The sequence below is a fragment of the Micropterus salmoides genome, unplaced genomic scaffold (assembly GCF_014851395.1).
Source record: "Micropterus salmoides isolate LMB-PRFRI ecotype aquatic unplaced genomic scaffold, ASM1485139v1 Ms_hic_scaffold_8, whole genome shotgun sequence".
NCBI lineage: Eukaryota > Metazoa > Chordata > Actinopteri > Centrarchiformes > Centrarchidae > Micropterus > Micropterus salmoides.
Window position 1 is genome coordinate 5,033,903 of NW_024044570.1, and position 18,018 is coordinate 5,051,920.

Here is an 18,018-nt window from a genome sequence, read left to right on the forward strand (position 1 = left end):
TGATGGTTATAGAAAGGGGCTAGTGAATGCATTACGTGTATATGTGTGTGTGTGTGTGTGTGTGTGTGTACAGAACATTACAACAGCTTCATGTTTTTAATTACTGACGTTTTATTCTCAGTTTCTTCCAGTTTCAAAATTTTCAGTCTTGTTTGATTTTGATTTGCAGCTTCTACTCACACAACACCCCAGCAGTTATACTGCAGCAGAATACTCTAAGAGTGCGGGTGTGAACAGAACTACATCGCAGACACTATGAAGACGTTTTTTCCAAATTTACAGCTCTAGAAACAACAACAAAGATACAACATCAGTATCAACACAAAGAAACAAAAATAACTAAAAAGATTTTCTATAATAAATATACATATCAATATAAAATCTAACATGTTTAAGAGTTATCAGTTTACTTTATTTGGTTTCATTTCATCCTCCCATTTTCCTAAAACAGCTGTTCACTGTAGTTTTTAGCAAACAAACAGGCTGCATTTTTGGGACCTATTTCCAGCGGCGGATTAATCCACATTTAGCGCTCTGATGAGTTTTCCGGTTTCCACAGGACATTGTATGTGGTAATTCAGTAAAAATAAACTGTGTATGTTCATGATAATAACGGATAATTGTGATTTTAATTGTGATGCAAATAGTTTTTGGACAACGGTGGAACTCTACGGCACAGAGAAAGAAGATGTATCACGTTTTAGATACAATACTTGTTAGTCGGATCAGTTCCTTGTTGGTTTGGGTCTGCTTATGGGATGTGTTGACAGCAAGACAACTGAAGAATAATACCAGACTTATTCTTTAATCACAGTGTTTTGAAACAGCAACATGTACAGAGAAAGGACAAAACATACAGTAGCCTAGAAGTTATATACAACCTGGAGAACCAGTCTTACAACAAGGGTTCCTAAATGTGTGAATGCGCTATAGAGGGGGGTCAGTAAAACAACTAAAGAACAATAAATACATTCTCTCTGGATTCAGTGAATAAAAACACATTAACCTATTCCTTCTAAGAGCCTCCTTGGAGCCCCCTTAAGAGGCCCTTGGAGGTACCTGAGCCTCACAGTGAGATCCAGGCCTGGGGGCCCATCATCAGGGTGTTGTGGCGTTGAACCCGGGGAGGATTGGTGCCCAGTCAGGGTATGTATGCAGAGAGAATAAAGGAACTCCCCATGTCGCCACAGCCAACATGACGGAGAGTACGCCGATCACATTGACGCCGATCCCCGCCTTCACCTGCAGCAGCAATCAGACATGGAGGTTATTTTCGGGTATCAGTGTAGTATCGTGAAGGAGTTAATTATAAAAACTGCTTTCTGTTTGTTTCTGTGTTTGTACCACAGGACTCACCATGTCCATGATGCTGATGTGTCCGTAGGCGAATACGACGGCGTTGGGCGGGTTGGACACTGGAAGCAGGAAGGAGAAGGATGTGCACAGGGTGGTGGGGATCAGGACGTACAGCGGGTTGACGTGGATAGCCTCCGCCTGAAGAAAGACGGATCACACAAACAGAAGTCTCTGTCTTAATTCTGAAATACTTAATTCATCCTCAGCACTCTGTAACATAGTTTTAGTAATAAGACTTGTTATTTATTCATCCATCTACTCTATCTAACTTTTAGTGTTTGTTTTTTGTGAATAGCATAAAGGGAACTAAAACGTAATCTCATTACACAACCCTGTGCTGTAAAATGATAAATAAATGCCTTGTAACCTTGAAATAATTATCATGTGTAACAGCTTTGTCATTTAACAACAGTGATCAAAGTGTGATTGTCATCGTCCGTCTGTCTTTGATGCACAATAGTTATCTCCCATTAATTCCTCATTCCTAAAAAAAAATGAGAACATAGCCGACTGAGGCAGGACTAACACAAGCTAGGCTAATAAGGTTTATTTTTAAAATCTAAAATACAACATATTAAACTTTTTGAGGATAAAGTCCTGGACTTATTTTCACAGTTGTTCCATATTTCTACTTTATCTCACACCATAAATGCTGACATGATCACACCGTAATTGATACAACAGCTTTTGCTACATAATGCATTTAAAGAAAAAAATATTAAATAATAAACAAATCAAAACATGAAACACGGTTTAATGAACTGAAGTAGGTTTTCATACAGTATTAAGCAGCTGTGGACAACAGAAGCCCCCATATTAACTGGTAGATAAAATCACCATTTCTGCCACACTACTGAGTGTTTGGTCAAAATGGTTTCTGTACATTTTGGTTATAATTCCGTCATTTTTGCACATTTGTGTTAGTACTTAGTTTGTGGCAAAGAGTTAGTATTACTGTAAAGAAACCATTATTTCACTTAAACGGATGATCTAGTGAGGAACAGAAAACATTTTAAAATAATCTATGGGTTTATAATATAAAATGATTAGTTTGGGAGAAGTCTGATGTTAACTTAGATATGTTGTGTTTTGTAAGAATGTTAGGCATAGTAGGCTTTAATCTTTTGTTGGAATTAATTGTGTGTTTTTTTTTGCCTAATTGTTTGTGTATTTCCTGCAGACCAGAACATATATTTCAGTCATTCAAATATTCAACATCAAGGCTGAAAAAGGTCTTTCAGCAGATGATTTTGTGACAATAAAATCTCCTAGAAAAACAAAAACACTGCATTAGACACTGTGAACCTACCAGAGGAGAGAGGATGGGGAGGAAGATGGTGATGGTGGCGGCATTGCTGGCCACCTCTGTTACTGTGGTGACGATGATGCAGGCGATTGTGATCGTGGCCAAGACTGGCAGATCACCCAGAGGTGTCAGCAACTCGGCCACCCACAAAGACAGGCCCGACTCCTGCAAACACACACACATCATCATCACGACTGACGAATCAGCAAGCAGGTTCTGAACCATTTTAATGCATGTTTATGCCTTGTTTTAGATTAAAGGGTCAGTTCAAGATATATTTCCCCTCCTGCTCTTAGTGGCATCCAAACAATTCATGTAGATAGTTCACGTTGTTTGTCCAGATTTTGATACATCTGCCGGTGAGATTTCTGCTTCCAGCCAAATACAATCAAGTTAAATGGAACTTAAAACACAACTGTTTTCAGAGGTCAATATCATAAAACATCAGCAGATAAAACCACGACTAGATAATGTGGCTAGACACAACTTGCATTTTTTTGTGATTTGAATGAACCGACCCTTTAACTACAAGTTACTTATCATCCCAGACTATTTTCTGATGTCCTGCTTTGAGTTCATTTCTACTATAAATCCCTTTGCAGAGACGTTGTCATGCTGCGATGAGACTGAAAATGTGCATGGTGCATTCAAGGAGGCAGGTTACATTAAAGTTCCTTGCATTCCTAAGTCATATCAGAGTGCAGATCTTTGCCAAGGTTATCTTAGCCAAATTTTAAAGGCGATGGCAGGTTTTACCACAACCTGCCATCAAGTGTTTTTAAAAGTCTTACAGACTTCCATTTAAATAAACTTGTGCTGTAATCTTTTATGTCTTTTGTTATCTTTGTTATCTTTCCTCTGGGGTGTTTATTTTATCAAATGACTTTGATTATGTCTCATCTCAAATGTGTTATTTTATGTCTCCTCAGTAGATAATGTTAAGCTCACACGGAGAAGTCCTTAAAGTGCTCAGAAAGAAATGTTTCATTATAACTAAGCAAACTCTTTCTGCTGATGACTGCGTGATGTGATCGAAAGCTCCAGAAGAGCAACTCAATGGAGCCTGAGGTGAGATTGTTTAAAGCTTCAAGGATGCTAATCTTACTTTTCTGTTTCATCCTGTTATGTAATGATGCCTCTGGGCTACCTTGTGATTTTATAGCAAATTCCTATGACAAAAATATCTACATCACTTATGACATACTTGTCTTCTCATGACATGATGGTAATTTAAAATTTGTATCTTAAGGGAATGGGAAAAATGTTAATTATCTTTCTTTCCAAGAGTTAGATGAGAGAAGAGTGATCCCACTCTCATGTCTGTCTCACAGCCAGGAGATGACTACATTAGCTTACCACAAACACTAGAAACAGGGGGAAACAGCTAGCAGGGCTCTGTTCAACCAAAACAAAGTCCACCTGCCAGCACTCACCGATTAACATAGTTAATGTCTTGTGTAAAACGTGTACAAACTGCACGTTGTGGTTTTACGGGGGGGGGGGGGTTATATAGGAAGTAAAGGCTGCCAACCAAGAAACAGTCTGCCACATAATCCCCTGTTAAACCACAATGTGCTGCTTTTACATTTTTATGGATTAAACAAAAGGAATGTAACTCTTTAATTAGTGAGCTTTAGAGGTGCAGCTAGGTTGTTTTTACAAAAGGATAGAGAAAAATATTCCTTTAAAGCAGAGATCCTCCCCTGGGGGGCTGCAAACAGTTTCAGGGGAGGATGGAAGTGAAAAAAATCTTACATTATTTATCAAAAGGAGATCACATAGAATAGCCTACATGTGTGTGTTTTTGTTAAAGAAATACTTCAATGGTGCAGTAGTTTGGGGGAAGTTTACTATTTTTCCCACTTTCAGTATTCAAAGTATTTGGTGTATTCTGAAGTTATGTTAAAGAAGAAGAAGAAGTAATATTGGGTTATCTTGGCTCAATCGTTGAGTGTAAACTAAGCAAGCAAACTAACAGGGTTTGAGGGGACACCTTTTTCCCGCAGTCTCAGACTCTAAAAAACTGCTTTAAAGCATCAACGCCTCCTTTTGAAAGACTGAACACATTTTTTTCAGGAAGATGTTTTTCTTGCTTCTTAGGCAAACTCAAGAATCCAGTTAAATGTCCTAGTTAGCAATATGAGGAAGGGTACACATCACACAGACAGACGCAGCTTACCTTTGCCCCTTCAGCGAGTGCAAAGCCTCCACCCACCAGCAGCACCACTTTCCACGGCATGGCGGCTTGGAACTCCTTCCAGGAGATCATGGGCTCTGGATGAAGAGAGAGCAAAAATATCCTGCTCACATCTTTCCAGAAATTACAGAAACTGCCCAACACACAGGTTAACAACTGGACAGCAGTTCAAAAACACGTTCAGAACATTCTTATTCTATATTATTATTATCAAGTGAAGGTAAAATCAGACATAACACACAGCTGTAGTGGAGTGAAAAGTATATTTTCCTCTGAATTAGTTAAAATACCTTAAAATGGTACTTCAGTATTGAGTAAGTACATGGCAACATTCTACATCTGGTTATCTGATGTTAATATGAACCTATTACTCACAGCTAAATCATAATGTTTTGTGTATTTACCATATTTTCTGGAGGGTCCGTAGGCAGGTATGATAAATAATAGGAGGCCCAGCAGCAGAGCCACGGTGGCATCAGTGATGTAGCCTTTGTGACTGTTCAAGACAAGAACAGAAAAGACTGATCAACTGAGAAGTGTTTTATTGCCAAAGCTTATAAATATTTGATTGTATTAGAGATGATGACACTGTCTGGTTACAGCAGTTACATTACATTAATCACATAATTCTAAGAGATAACACACTCAGAGATCAGGTTATTCTAGTTGTTTGTTTAAATAAATTTAACGAAAAGTCTAAAACCAACAGTGTGTTAGTCCATCTGTTCACTTTGTGACTCCCCTACTCTGTCGTTCTCAATCCCAAGTCCATTGGTTCCCACTGAAGATGTAAAATATAAATACAACAGCTAACAAGCTTCATTTATTAAAAGGCTTAGTAATTTACTAAAACAGCTGTAGTTATTAGCAAACGTTACTCAAACAGGAGCATTTGTTGGGGAACATTCTCAGCGGCGGATGAATCCACATTTGTTATTATGAGTATCTGCGGCAGGAGGACGGTGCGTGTGGGACTGAGTGAAACTAAAAAATAAAAGGAATGCTCACTGAGGGAAGAGAGAAGCCCAGCCGGGCATGAAACCTGGAGATCTGGTCAACCACAACAACACCATCACCAGGAAAACCACCCCAGTGACGATCTCCTGTGAACTGGAGGAAGGGAAAAAAGGAGAGGGAGTGAATGAATGAGTTGGTAATGAAAGAGCAGACGTGTACATTAAAAAAGGAAATGAGTGCATGGATTAATAACTAAATAAGAGAATAAATGTGAGAAGATGATTGATTAATAAATGAAAATGAATGAACAAATAAATGAAATAAAGAATCAATGAAAAAATACATAACTGAATGAATGTATGAATTAATTACTTAATGGACTTATAAATGAATGAATGGATGGATGGATGGATGGACACAAAACTAAACGAATGAAGTAATGACTAAATGGATTAAGGGACTGAATGAAAATATGACAGATTGAATGAACAAACATAAAACTGTGTAAATTACTAAATGAACTTTTGACAGATTGAATCAACGGACATATAACTGAATAAATGAATGTGTAAATGGATGAATGTATGAACATATAAAATTACAGTAAGAATGAATTAATCAATTAAGCTACACATTATAATTAATAAATGATTGAATGTACGGTATTGCTGAATAAATGAAAGAATGAGTAAATGAACAAATGATCACCTCATGGGTCCCAGCGACCTGTACTCGTCTTCTATCACTTTTTTGGCTGCTTTCTCTTTTTCAGACTGCTCTCCTTTGCAACGCCACAGGAAGCTGAAGCTGTGTGTGTGTGAAAAGTGTGTGTTCAGTGCACATATTCAGGTTCCAGTATATTATTGATGGGCGCCAGAGAGATGCACACAGTGAACTAAATGATTGACTTTGATTGGCTAAAAGCACACTGAGAGCGCACGGCGCTGACTGGCTAATGAAAAGATTACTGAACATGTGCAGAGGTCCGCGCCGCTCATTATTAACCTGTCTGACACCATCACATTGCTAATGCTAACATTAGCATTACACATCATGCCTCAGCCTCAGGTTGTGTTGAAATGAAAGCAGGTATCATGGAGTCCTGAGATTATAACAAAACATGTACAAAAGCCAAACTGAGTTATTCACATATTCACTGTCTTTGTTGTTATTTTATTCTTGCAATGTTAGCTATTGCTAATGTTAGCTTAATTACAGCAGATTAAATCTACTGGTTAATCAGAAATCTGAGTTGTTATAGGTTTTGGAAGGACTGAACCAACAAGAACACTTAAACCTGTTTAATACCTTGTTTAAAGTTTGGAAGCAACCCAGCTGCTGAGTTATATCTAAGGCTGCCCTATACGCACTAAACCAATGAGAAGAGTCTTAGTCGACCAAGTTTGCATCAGTTAGTTAGTCGCAGAAAAAACAAAAATTCAACTTGGGAGCTTTGCCTTGTCGTTAGGGACAAAGCATCTGAGGATTGTTACACCTTTAGGCTCAGTTAGCTCAGTTAGCTCAGTTAGCGGTGTTGATAAGTCTGCAAATTATTTGTTCTTGTGAAGTTGGAACAACTTGCACAGTGTTATACTGCGTTGAAATTAATTGACAAAATGATGTGTCCTACACATTCAGAATCTACCACCACATCGTCACTAGGCGGCATGCTTGGTGCCTCTTTTAAAATGTATATTTTAATGCTCATTATAATAGTTTTGTATTTCTCTGTAATGTAGTAGCCTACAGAGTTTAGTTTATAACATTCTTCTCACCCTTAAACTCAAACCATTTTCTGAGGCCTACAAAAAATATATTTAAGTAGGCTAATTAAATTAATATCAACAACGCGTGAGGACTAGTTGACTAATGGCTTTAACTGATGACTACTAGTCGACTAGGAAAAGTTGGGGCAGCTTTAGTTATATCATCTCTCTGACGTTCTTTGACATGTACAAAAAGATAAATGATGAAAATAAATAATTCATCATTGTGGCCTTGGACCACACTGCATCTTCATAACAATAAAATATAATTTATACAAATGGGAAAGGGAAACTGTGATAATAGTAATGAATCAATGGACATGAGGCAAAAAGGGAAAAACCCCTCAAGATAAAGCTGATCATGTGGAGGGAAATAAAAAGAGGTAGGAACTGGTTAAGAACCAGACAGCAGGTTAGTTGGAAGAGAAACACAGATAGTTGGTGATTAACAGAGCAGATGGTGTGTTGACACTCACTCTGAGCCAATGAAGAGCCAGTATAGCCATATCCATGTCAGCACCAGCATGATAACACTGATGGGCAGGCACAACATGAGCCAGTTGCCGAAGTTAATGGCATTGCAGTCCGGGTAAATCCTGAATTCAAAGAAAGTGTTTGAGGTCCAGCAGAGTGAATTAAACATCCTTCACTGGAGAAATTTAAATCCACACCAAACTTTACACAGATTGAGTTATTTTTCATTCATTTTCAGTGTTGATTCAAATGTCTTCACAGGATTTTATGTTTTGTCTCCTTTCTCTGTCTCATACATACTGAGCATATCTGGTACATCACTTACTGGTGGAGGTATTCAGAGAAAATGAGGTTGGGTGAGGTGCCGGGCAGCGTGGTGATACCCCCGATGTTGGAGGAGTAGGCAATACCAATGCACATGGCTTTACACATCATTAGGTCCTGTTTACACCTGCTGGGCGCTTCAGGCTGACACCCAGAATCCTGCAGGACAACACCAAGGGAGGAATTACACAGCATTAGTTGTAATAGTACTGGTAGTTGCAGTAGAAGTAGCAGAAGTACAAATCACAGAAAGTAGTAAAAGTGGTAGTAATAGGATTAGTAGCATTAGTAGCAATAGTAGGATCTTAATTGGGTTACTGATTTCTTTAAACAGTAGTGGAGGTGATGCTAGGGTCAGTAGTGCAGGCAGCAGTAGCAGAGCATTGTAGTGAAACAGTTGCAGACTCAGCAGTAACAGCAACAGCAGTAGTAGTAATTGCAGTAAAATAAGTAGCAATAACAGTAGCAGAAACTGGTATTAGTAGTAGATATAGCTTGTTGTAACGTCAGCAGTGCAGTAGTAGTGATAGAGCAGCTGCAGAGTTACAAGTTAAATTAACAGTAGTACCAGTAGTAGAAAGAGCAGCAGCTGTAGTAGGATTAGTAGTATCATTCGAGTGGCTTAGCAGCATTTGTAGCTGCAGTAGCACTGCAGTAGCAGTGGTAGTACAGCAGGCTACCAGTATAAGTAGCAGTATCAGAAACAGTAGTAGTAAGCAGTACCAACAATAGTAGCGCTTGTATCGGTAACAGTGGTGAAATACGTAGCGGTAGCAGTGGCAGAATCAGCAGAAGTAATAGTGTATAGTAATGGCAGTAACAAAAGTAACAGTAGCCATAGTTGTACTAAGAGTTGAAGCAAGCAGTGGAAGTCAAATATGTAGTAGTACTTGTCAGTTGCAGAATCAGCAGTATCAGTACTGGTAACAGTAAAACAGATGTTTGTACCTGAGCTGGAACAGGCTGCGACACCGTCTGTATCTGAACACAAGTGTAGTTCTCTTCAGAACCATCTGGATGCTTCTTGTCACTGAAAGACAGATATAGTGTATATGTATACTGCATGTTCTCCAGTGACAAGAACCCAGAACACTCCAACCACCCAGGACTCATAGGGGCAGTGAAGACAACAGAACATCACAGCAGTGTTTGCGAAGTGATCAATGAGCAACAGTGAACATCACTAAAACATAATCCTTCACTTACCTCACAATTTCTTTGATCTTTTCGTATTGGTCGTCAGTTTCTGCAAAAATAACAGCCTGGTTAACTTCTCTTCGTTCTTATGTGTCTATTCTAAGAGGTATTTTTTTATGGCAGTCAAAAACTTTATGTTACATTTGTGCACGTGTTCACTGACGAATGTTGTTTGTCAACTGTTACGTCTCTCTGAATGTTGTTTTTTGGCAATTTGTTACTGCAATTATATTTCCTTTGTTGCATTTGAGACATATTAATGCACTGTATCTGTTTTTCTTTTCTTTTCTGTATCTTTCTTTCTTTCTTATTATTTGGTTAAAGTGGAATGTTTTTAAATGTGGTTCAAATGCATTTCTTATTATCTCTGCTTAATTTAAAGAATAACCTTTGTGTTTCAATGGAATTAGTTGCCTGAACACTAACCATAGCTTTGTGTGTTAGTGTTGGTCATGTTAAAACATTTAATCCAATACTCATTACAGATTACTCATTGGAAAAGAAATGACATAACTAATCATTCAACCGCAAAAGTACATGGTTAAAATTCTAGTACTTGGTGTGTGTACTTGTTGTAATAGTAGGATATCCTTTGAAATATTTTGACACTAGAGCCAATGTGATACCTGAGTTTCAACACTTAATATTACTAACTTTACCACTTTCTTGTAAGGTACTCTTCTTAAAAAGTTTGCTAGTCAAACGCTTTATAAATAAATAATTTAATGCTTTTTAGATTAGTCATAAGTCATAAATAAGAAAACATTTTAGGTTGCCAGGTGCTATTATTTGGTTTATAACTTTATTAAATTATTTTTAAAAAATTAATAAAGCCATTAATTTCAACCTACGAAGCCTTTATAAAAGGTGCCTTATCAGAGTGACGTACCCTTTCTCGATACCTTACGTGAGGAAAATCGTTGAACTACAAAAAACTTTTAATTCTTTTAATTTAAAGAAGCTAAAGTTATTAAATCCCTGCAACCCTGTACGCAGGATAAGCGGTTGACGATGGATGGATGGAAGTTATTAAATGTTAGATATTGTCTAAACAGCTATACAGTAACTTTGTTTAGTGTGAAAATGGTTAAACTATGACTTCAATGAGTAATAGTGTGATTAGTAAACAATTAGTATGAATCTAATGATGCGTTCAGCACATTTCCGTTCTGAGTTTGGATACCTAGTCTTAAGTAAAAAAAAATAAAAATAAAGATGGAAATAATCTCAGTTAGATCTTGTTGACATACTGTGTGTTGAACAGAATAAAAAGTAAATCCAGGTACCATCCAGCTGCAGGTTAGGGTTGTCTTCGCCGACACACGCCCCCTCTTTGGCCTTCAGGATCTGCTGGAGAACAGCCTCCACGATGGGCATCACCATGGTAACAGCCGAAGTGTTTTGGACCCACATGGAGAGTAACGCACAGCCGGACATGAAACCCAACATCAACCTGGAGACGACACCACGGTGGTCACAGCAGGAACATCTAAAACCACATTTATCTGCATCTCTGAAGTTTCACTTCTAACCTCCAGTAACCACCTGGGAGACCGCATCTCGTCCGCTGACACATACCGACCTGTATGAAACTAAAATCTGAATTCTGTGGTAGACAAAGGCGGAGCTCACCATGCAGGGTTGACTCCCACCATGGTGACGAGCTTCAAGGCGATTCTGCGATGGAGACCCCAGTGCTCGATGGACGTGGCGAGGCAGAGGACGCCCACCAGCAAGAAATGGAAGTCTTTAAAGTACTCCTTTGCCACCTGGAGGAGAAACAGAGAGGGAGTAATAAGAGAGTAATACTGTACAAGTAAAGAGTAATAAAGGGAGTAAAAGTTACAATTTTAGCCCAGTTTCTAATGTAAATTCATTTTGCTTGTTGCCCTTTGCCACAACAAAGAAGAAAATAAGTAAATAAATAAACAAATTACAAAAGCATACAAAATGAGCAAGATTTGGATATTTTATGGATTTATTCAAATATTTCTAATTTAATAGTGCTTAGACTAATCCTACAGTATTCAACCAATGTGTTTCTCATTATCAAAGATAGCATCAGGGTTAAAATAGGTGTGATGGGACAGAGATGGGAAAGTTATGGCACCGAACATTTTACATTGTTTTCAAATATGCAATACAGCCAGACTGTAGGTTAATCATGCATTTCTTTGTTAGTCTTCATTAGTTTAATAACTCTTGAGGAGGGATTTAGAACAGCAACTTCATGAAAACATAAAACTTTTTTAAAGTTGACTCACGTCCGAGGACTTCATGATGCCAAACATGGGGAAGAGGAGGGCGGGGAGCATGGCTGTTATGGACAGAGGAATCACCTCTGTCATCCAGTACGTCGCCATTAGCAGCAATACAAAGGCACATTCTGCCTCCTGCGGGGACAAAACACACGGACGCTGCTGCATTTATCTGTCAGGTATGATTGTAAAAAGTTACCATAAAAAGTTTGCATCCAGAGAACACACACAACTGCGTGTTAAGGTTAAGGCACGAATTTTTGGTTGGCTGTTTGGTTGTCAGGCTGTCTCAGTTATTTTCTCTTTATGTGTATGGTGTGAGCACTCAGGTCGTGGCTTGAGATTGAATAGTAGCGCACTGTGTGAGCACAGTTTTCACTCTCCTTTTTAGCTCTGGTTTGGTCTTCACCAACTCCTGAGAAAATAAATATCTTTAGCTGCTCCACTTTCTTCACCAGCCATACTCTAACTTTGTTTAAGTATGTTTCCATCCACTTGTTTTAAAGCACACTTTCAATGTGCATGTAAAAAATAAGCCACAAAAACTTGTAGTGTACAGTGGATTTATCAGAGTTTATTTCTGCTGGAAACACTGAGAAAGACTGAACCATTAAGTAAATGTGCTGTAAAAATTAGTGCAGCTTTAACGAGAAAAGGAAAAATGCTTCACAGCTTCTCCCACACCTCTGACAGGCAGTGTGCAGAGATGATACTGCAGTATGTGTGTGTGCAGTGAACATAGATGAAAACACTGAGATCAAACTGATGAGCTCAGTGTTATCATTGTTACCAAAGCGGGAACCACTGTTAAAAATAATAAGCTATTTTATTGTCTTCCAGAGCAGTAAAGTTATTTCATCTCTTCAGTTCAGTTTACTTTGAATTATAATCTTCAACTTAGATGGGGTTTTAAAAAAAACATAATTATTGCTGCTCTTTGCACTGGTTTAGTTGTCAGCGTGTAAAGGAAACTCACCTTTGTCCCAATGACAAGAGGAAGAGGAAGCAGCAGCACTGGCGTAAGGAGGATCAGGGCAATGCTGTGATAGTTCCACAATCCTCTGCTCAACCTCTTCAACATTCTCCTTTTCTTAATTTGTTTTCCTGCTGTCGTTTAATTTTTTCTCCTCTTCTCTTCTGCGGGTTCCCGATGTGATGCTTAAGCTAAAAGACTTTACTGCAGCTGATAACTGAGGTGTAGTCTCGGTGGCAGGAATGCAGCGTCAGGTCAGTCTTATTCTCACAGACTCCAGCCTTAAACTGTCGCAGGTCGCGGGTTATGTGTACATATCTGTTGGAGTCTTCTTGGGCAAGACACCAAACCTAATCTCCAGTTATCTCTGTATCAACACAAAGGTGAAATAATGATGTCATTTTGGAAGGGAAATATTAGTTTCACATTTTATCTGTTTCTACACTCCTGTGGACATGTATATGGATTTTATTTAAGTGGTTATATTTAAAGTATTTACAAAATTCAAAACATCTGTTTTCCCGGAGAGTTCAGAGGAGCTCCAGGAAGCATAATACAGACTCTGAGTTATTGGACGGTGGCTAGGCTAACAGTTTTCCCTGCTTCCAGTCTTTGTGCGAAGCATCATGGGCCTCCTATCTCTGTACTGTACAAAAATTTAACTGAGAAATTGTCTCATCTGAATCTGTTATAAATGTATTTTTAAAACTTATCAGTATATTTTGTGTATTGTTGGTTGTCCTCGTGTTTTGTCACCTTAATTTTGATTTTATTTCATCACAGATTTTTTTTTTTACTGAAAAATGTACCAAGAACGATAAAAACTGTGACGTCCTAGTGACGGATGACACAGATGATCACAGAAAATGAAACTTGTGCTCTTCTTTTAACGCGAAGAAGAAGAGGTTGTGGAAACTTTGTGGTGATGAGTAAAATTTACACAAAGCAATGGCAAAATTAAAAGGGAGTTTTGGGAAACCATTCAGGCTGCTTCAGAGGCTAATGTTTAGTTGGATACTGGTGTTTTCTTGTGACCATGGTTGTGGCACACATTTTTATGCTGAATTGAGTGCATCGTACAATTGAGGTATATGGATATAGCAGAGGCTGGGGTTATAGGATACTAGTGTTTGTTTACATTTCTTTTGAGTTTACTTGACCACAGATGTGATATGTACCCAAAACAAAGGTACATTTAAAACTGTCAATTTCTGAATGGGGTTTTGTTGCTTTCTCCCTGTATGATATATATATTTAAATTAGGGGTTAATTTTCACTGATGTGAATGTTTATTTGTTGTAAATTCCTGCCTAATTTATACACATCAGCTGGAAACTTGTCAGATAGTTGCCCATTTGTCAGCTTGACCATTTGTCAGCCTGACATATTTTATATCCCTACTACAATTAACAGAAGGTTCAGTGGGTTCGGGGTGGTTAAATAATACCTAGGTGCAATATATAACTACACCAGAGGTACTGAGCAACCATCCAGGATACTTCAGATGCTAATTGTTGGAGGACACTTCTGTTTCTTTCCCCACAGATTTTCAGTTGAACCAAAGCAAATTTTATACACAAATGGTTGGATATTTCTTGAAGTACCTTACATTTGGCATACTACTTAATTAACCAGTAGACACTAAGAGTCAAGGAGAATTTGTATAAGGTTTATCATCATATTCAATATTTTCCCAAAGCAAGAGCAAATTTAAAACTGCCTATTTTTTTTAAGGGAGTTCTCTTACTTTCCCCCTGTATGAGAAAGAAGCAAATGAGAGGCTACCTTTTACTGGATGTGAATGTTTACAAATTATTTGAAAAAACAAAACGAAAACAAAACTTCATCCAGCCATTCAGGCTACTCCAGAAACAAATTTTTTATCTTTCTTTTGAGATCAATTCACCACAGAGTTTTGACTGAATTAAACTGTTCTCTTCTGGAGATGACAAGGAATGAAGTTCAAGTTGTGGAAAATTTATCATAAAATGTGACATTTACTCAAAAGCCAAATCAAGATTGATTGTTTTTTAAAAAAGTAGTTTTGTGACTTTTGCCCTGTTAGAGAAAGACAAGTTGTAAACTCATATATAGACAACTGTTAGACTTGGTTTGCATTCATCAACATACATTTTTAAATGTATAATTTTCCACGAGTGTAAATCTTTTCCGATGTTTGCCCATCTGCCGTATCTGGCGTATTTTTAATTCCCACCACAATTTAACAGAAAGTTCACTGGGTTCGGGTTGGGTAAATAATACCTAGGTGCAATACATAACTACACCAGAGGTACTGAGCAACCATTGTGGCTTCTTCAGATGCTAATTGCTGGAGGATACTTGTGTTTCCATCACCACAGATTTTTAATTGAAATGAGCCAAATTTTAAGGATGGATTCAAATACCTTAAACTTGCCATTCTACTTATACTGAATCAACCAGAAGACACAAGTTCTATAAAGTTTAACATCATACGTGATATTTTCCCAAAGCAAGAGCAAACTTACTTTCCACTTCTATGAGGAAGAAGCAAATGAGGGGCTACTTTTCACTGGATGTGAATCTTTACAAATGGTTATAAAATGACAAACTCTGATTGTCTGCATTTTTTCATAAATGTTGCCTGAATTATAGACATCAGCTGGAAACATTTCAGATATTTGGCCAAATGTCAGCCTGGCATATTTTTAATCCCCACTACAATTTAACAGAAAGTTCAGTGGGTTCGGGGTGGGTAAATAATACATAGCTGCAATACATAACTACGCCCAAGATACTGAGAAACAATTGTGCCTACTTCAGATGCTAATTGACCCTTCACTAAGCCACGCCCCCTTAGTTACTGTTGCAAAGTCCGACAAACTGTTGGACCTGTAGGACTGTTAGCACGGCGCTGCCACTGTCCATTTCTGCACTCCCTGGAGAAATATTGTCTAATTTTTGGAATAAGCGATCTCAGAAAGAAGCGGACAGTGTTGCAGTTGCGTTGTGCATTTGAAAGTTGTATTCAGGCTGTCAAACTGACGTGAAACAAATAAAGACAGAAGCTAAAGCCGATCACAGAGTAAAAGTGAACTGCACCGTTACGGTATTATTGACTATTGAGAAAGAGGACAACGATCAACATTGTTCCCGTACAGCTCGGTAGCTAGCATTAGCTAACTAACATCACATTAGGAACAATCCACAGCCTACATTTTTCTGGATTTGTTTTAGGTTTTGGAAAGAGAATAAATCGTACTTCTCCTTTCAACCTCTAACTATGAAAAGTGCCCCATGAACAGCTTTGACCATATCTTGGACAAATACAGCCAAAAAAAGCTAGACTCATTTTGCATTAGAGTCAATGGAGTGCAGCCATGAAAGTGTCGGACCTCAGTTAGAGCGAGTCCTATACTGCGCTGTGATTGGCCAGCTGCGTATTCGGGGCGTGGCTTAGCGGAGGGTCAATTGTTGGAGGATACTTGAGTTTCTATCACCACAGATTTTCAATTGAACTGGGCCAAATTTTAAGGATGGATGCTTCTTGAAATACCTTAAACTTGGCAAACACAAATATCATATGTGATATTAAAATAAAAAGACTATAAACTACTACTACTCCAGCTACTCCAGAAACTCCAGAACTGTTTGTTTCTTGAGCTTCCTTTTGAGTTCAATTCCTCACAGATTTTTGACTAAATTAAACTGTTCTCTTCCAGAGAACACAAGGAATTAAGCTGAAGTTGTAGAAAGTTTATCATAATATGTGACATTTACCTAAAGCAAAATTGAAACAAACTTTTTTGACATTCGACCTGTGCGAGAAAGACAAGCTGAATCACTATCACTGTATTAGACCTTGTTTGCATTTGTCAACACACATTTAATATAACATCAGTTTGAATCTTTGCAGGTATTTGCCCATGTGTCATATTAAGGAGTTCTGTTACTTTCTTCCTCTATAAGAAAGAAACAATTAAGTGGCTACTGTGAATGTTTACAAATTATATTAAAGTTAAAATGGACTGTTTGCCTTTTTGCATAAAATTTGTCTGAATTAATAGACATCAGCTGGAAACATTTCAGATACCTGGCATACTTTAAGCCTCCAATAAATTGAACAGAAAGTTCACTGGGTTCAGTTTAGGTAAATAAAACCTGGCTGCATTAGATAACTATACATCCAACCATTCATACTGCTCCAGAAACTAATTATTGTAGGATTCTTGGGTTTCTTCAGCTTCCTTTTGTGATCAATTCACCACAGATTTCTGACTGAATTAAACAGTTCTCTTCCAGAGAAAACAAAGAATCAAGTTCAAGTTGTGAAACAAAGCGCAATTAAAACAAAACTTTTGTGACAAGTTGTAAACACATACATTACTAAAATATTAGGCCTGGTTTATAATGGTCAACATACTTTTTTTTTTTTCATTTATAACTTAAATCAGCTTGAATTTTAAGATTATCACTGGAATTTAAAATACAATTCAGTGGGTTTGAATAAATAAGACCTGGGTACATTACATAACTACACCAGAGGTATTCAGAAAAAACAAGACCCCAGTGAGGAAACACACAGCATTTGTAATAAAAAATCATCATGAGAATAAATATATTATATAAGGTGACATTTTTCAGTGTGGTCATAATTTATTCAGCATTCTGTAAATCACAGTAAATCTGTACTTGCCATGCCATGGGACCTGTCATCATGAAGATAATGATATTGTGTCAAGGACATCTCAACAGACAGACAGAGAAGTACCTCCTGATAATGAGAGCAATAAACCTTACCTTACTGCGTTGCTGCCACCTCTGCCTCTCTGCGGATGTGAAAGCATCTGCAGACATCACTGCTATTAAAACCTCTTTTAATGGGCCTTACTCCTCATTAGACGTCACAGAGTGCTGTATGATTAGTCTTTTTCCTCTTCGTAGAAACGGAAAAAAGTGAACATGAGTTTCTTGAAGTAATTCCTAGAACATCAGGTATAGTTTAACTCCTTATCTTGAAGTCCTGAGAGGGCGTTAAACAGTTGCCAACTATATTTGTGACCATTGACCCTTGGCTAATGCCTCAGATTGTATTATTTTCACAGAGGCTTACCAGTAGGGGCGGGAGACGGATTAAGCCAAGCTGAAAATATTTTAAATGTGGATTTAAGTGTGTTTTTGTTCAAAGTTCCATAAATATTTCACACAAACAGCACACACATCTACAGAGG

General features: G+C 37.9%; 1 protein-coding gene across 1 annotated transcript; it reads right to left on the reverse strand.

The window, feature by feature from the left end:
- Window positions 1-87: 87 nt before the first annotated feature.
- Window positions 88-17,709, reverse strand: slc13a1 (solute carrier family 13 member 1). Its single transcript, XM_038706957.1, has 16 exons — window positions 17,588-17,709; window positions 12,812-13,175; window positions 11,842-11,970; window positions 11,210-11,346; window positions 10,864-11,030; window positions 9,587-9,626; window positions 9,329-9,410; window positions 8,382-8,539; window positions 8,059-8,178; window positions 6,525-6,623; window positions 5,868-5,969; window positions 5,264-5,355; window positions 4,842-4,936; window positions 2,666-2,827; window positions 1,357-1,494; window positions 88-1,242 (listed from the first exon to the last, which is right to left on the reverse strand). The coding sequence occupies exons 2-16, from the start codon at window positions 12,914-12,916 to the stop codon at window positions 1,099-1,101; spliced, it is 1,770 nt and encodes a 589-aa protein (XP_038562885.1). The 5' UTR covers window positions 12,917-13,175; window positions 17,588-17,709; the 3' UTR covers window positions 88-1,098.
- Between the last annotated feature and the right edge of the window lie 309 nt (window positions 17,710-18,018).